At 44.0% G+C, this 3,743-nt stretch overlaps 1 protein-coding gene across 1 annotated transcript; it reads left to right on the top strand.

Moving 5' to 3' along the window:
* Nucleotides 1–393: 393 nt before the first annotated feature.
* LOC117436907 (olfactory receptor 1038-like) lies at nt 394–1,353 on the top strand. The gene has a single exon (XM_034068981.1). The coding sequence runs from the start codon at nt 394–396 to the stop codon at nt 1,351–1,353; it is 960 nt and encodes a 319-aa protein (XP_033924872.1).
* Nucleotides 1,354–3,743: the final 2,390 nt, after the last annotated feature.

The following is a 3,743-nucleotide window of genomic DNA, read 5'->3' as shown; positions in this document are numbered from 1 at the left end:
GGTTACCTCAAATGTATAACATAAAATATATGTAATTTGGGTTAAAAAATACTTTAGAATATACAGTAATTTGGCAGTTAAACTGACCATTGTTTGGATTAAACTATGGTCCAAAAGTGCGTAAAGAAATCCCTTGTTTTAAGTGTTCCAGCATAGAAAACCAAAGACACCATTTGTTGCTTCAGTGTGCTTCCTGTTCTTTTCAAATACCTTCACTGAAAACCAAAAAACATATAGTTTGGGGTTAAATCTATAGCAGAATATGTGAATTTATGCAAAATGTGGCAGTTAAAATAGTGACTGATAGTTGTTAAATATGGTCCAAAAGTGAATCTCCACTTTAAAAAAGTGTTCTGTTTCTCTTCCTTTTGCCTCAGCAGGTAACGCCAGGTGATGGGAGGAAATCAAACCCAGATTAAATTCATCCTCTTGGGAATTACAGACAGCCCTCATGCACAGACACCTCTTTTTGTCTTATTTCTATTGACTTACATTGCTACTCTAGTGGGAAACGTTGGCATTATCATCTTGGTGAGGGTGTCTCCCAGCCTCCACACCCCCATGTACTTCTTTCTCACCCAATTTGCCTTCATGGACATCTGCTATTCCACAGTCATCTCCCCCAGGATGCTGGCAGACCTCTTATCAGAGGACAAAACCATTTCTTTCACTGCCTGCATGATGCAGTGTCAAAGCTTTACACACTTCGCTGTTGTTGAGTGTCACCTGCTGGCCATGATGGCCTACGACCGGCACGTTGCCATCTGCCAGCCCCTGCTCTATGTGACCATCATCTCCAGCCGTGTCTGCTGGCAGCTGGTAGCTTCATCCTACCTATTCGCCTTCCTCAGTGCCATTGTATGCACATGGTGTGTGTTTGGAGGTTCCTTCTGTGGTCCCATCCACATTGACCACTTCTTCTGTGACGTATCCCCTGTGCTAAAGCTCGTGTGCTCTGACACCCACAGCAGTGAGATGGTCATCTTTGCCTTTGTCACCATCAATGTGGTGGGCACGAGCATGATCATTTTGCTCTCCTACATCTCTATCATTCGCACAGTGCTGAGGATGTGCTCAGCACAGAGCAGGGCCAGAGCCTTCCACACCTGTGCCTCCCATTTGATGGCAGTTTCCTTATTCTTTGGGCCAGCATTCTTCATGTACCTACAACCTTCTTCTAGCCACAGAAGCCTGGATAAGGTGGCTTCCATCTTCTATGCCGTGGTCACCCCCATGCTCAACCCATTCATCTACAGCCTGAGGAACAAGGAGGTGAAGGGGGCTCTGCTCAAGTGCAGGAGCAGGTTCTTCAACCACTGGCAACATAGAAGAGTTTTATCATTAAGGACATGAAGATTTCATGCATTGTCAGACAGCCTATGAGGCACTGAAGCAATGGGATTTTCCACTAATCCTCATGATTCTATGTAGTTTCTTCCACAGTTCATGCACAAAAGTCAATGACAGTATTGAATGAGAAATAGCCCCACAAATCACTTCTTTCTTTCTTAGGTGGATATCAAGAGGAGAGGAACCTCAACCTTCAATTAACTTCACAGTCACCACCTTGTATGAAGCAATTTCCGTGAATTATCCCAGGCCTCTTTTCCTCACAGAAACACCAATCAGCTTTATCCGGTTATAGCCTTGGTCACTGATAAAGACGTCTTTTTCTTGCAAGATTCTTGACCTTGTCCCTCAGCTCCAATAAAATTCCTCACTCTTACCTGTGAGCTCTTTATTAAAGCTGCTGGGGTGGGAGGGAACAGGAAGTGCAGTTTTACATTTGTTTGCTGGGAAAGAGTCAGAGAAAAGGCTTCAAAAGATTCGTTGCATTTGTTTGTGCCTTTCGAAGAGCAGAAGTTGGTGGGAATCAAGGTCTCAAGCTGCACTTTAGTATATCAAGAGGTATCCCTCCCCAGGCTGCAACTTCCAAGTAGATTTCACTTTAAGTAAGAAACTGTAGACAATATCATTCATAATACAGGATGATGAATGGTGCTGAGGCTACCCAGTGTTAAGGACAATTTGGGCATATTAAGGCTTCATCCCGCTCATTTTAAGGGATGTCTTACATTCATCTGAAGTGCCATTCACTTAAATGGTGCAATCCATAGAATTCCAGCACAAGACAAGAACCCACATTCCATGCCCATGCTGAACTCCTGCTAACGCACACCAGGAAATACCAAATGGTTTATTTCATATAGGAGTTAAGACAGTGGCTCATTTCCATAGATGAAAGACAATCCTGAACACAGAATCGATCCTAACTGAGAGCTGTCTGGGTCTCAGAGAAGCCAAAACACACTGATGGGGGAAAATATCTTTACCTGCTATGAGTGGGAATTAACTGATGTTTTGAACAGAATATGGATGGTGAACAGTCTCTTTTGTGTGCTCTGGCAAACAGCAGCAAGAGATGAGATGTTCTCTTTTGTCTGTGGGAAAGTGGCTTCAGCCTTTACTCAGTGAAGGAGGCAGAACTGATGTAATCAGATGCTAAAGAGCTTGGCAGGACAGAGACCTTTGATATCATTAGAATCATAGAATGGTTAGAAAGGACCTTAAAATCATCCATTTCCAGCCCCCCTGCCATGGGCAGGGACACTTCACACTAAGCCATGACACCCATGGTCCAACCTGGCCATAAACACTGCCAGGGATGGAGCATTCACAACCTCCCTGGGCAACCCATTCCAGTGCCTCAGCACCCTCACAGGAAAGAATTTCTTCCTTAGATCCAATCTAAACTTCCCCTGTTTCAATTTTAACCCATTACCCCTTGTCCTGTCCCTACAGTCCCTCAGGAAGAGTCCATCCCCAGCATCCCTATAGCCCCCCTTCACATACTGGAAGGCTGCTACGAGATCATAACACAATACTTCCTATAGAAACTTCACCACACCTTGTTTTCTTCCTCTGTTTTGTTGGATCTTGCTGCTCAGACCATACATATAAAATCTTAGAGCCACAAAAAGCCCAAGTTTGGCCTCAAAATTCATCTGACCCAAGCTTTTGTGGAAAAGGGACCTAGAAGAGAAGTGTCATCTGTAGGGTTCATTACCCCACTCTGGTGTCTTTATTTCCTCTTGGCTTTAATAAAGTCCTCAAAGCCGAGATACAGAAATACTCAAACATTTATCCACACTTGGTGCTATGCTCCCAAGAGAGCTCTGGATTTCCATAGTCTTGTACAGAGTGGATTCAACTCTCTGAATGTCCAAGAGGAAGCTCAGTCTAATGTGCAGGGAGGCACAATTGTCAATTCCAGCAATATAAGAAAGAGGTTTGAGTTTTTGGAATACATTTTATACTGAGAGCATCATTGCATGATTCTGCTTCAGTCATTGCAGAGGAAAGGGTCTACACAATGCAGAAACTCCTGCTGGAGACACAAAATGCACACACCAAATATATACCAGATTTCATCTCAATCAAAGTCTAATATTATACTTGGGAGAGAAGAAAGCACTATGGACCAGAGAATGACACTTGTATATAACGTTCAACTCACTGAACTTCCTCACTGAGAACACTAGCTCCTATTTTGCCCATGCAGGGACATGTTCCAAATAGAGAGGGACAGTCAGAGCAGTGAGCACTGTTGTCTATGAAGGATGATAGCTCTGCTCTGCAGGAGCCTGGGGGCCACCACAGGGGTTTGCATCATTCATCTCTTTAAACAGAGCCAAAGGGGACACCACAGTGAGCAGGGACCATCCCACAGTACCTGAACTACA

This window comes from Melopsittacus undulatus, chromosome 13 (genome assembly GCF_012275295.1).
Source record: "Melopsittacus undulatus isolate bMelUnd1 chromosome 13, bMelUnd1.mat.Z, whole genome shotgun sequence".
Lineage (NCBI taxonomy): Eukaryota > Metazoa > Chordata > Aves > Psittaciformes > Psittaculidae > Melopsittacus > Melopsittacus undulatus.
This window is presented reverse-complemented; position numbering and strand designations above follow the sequence as displayed.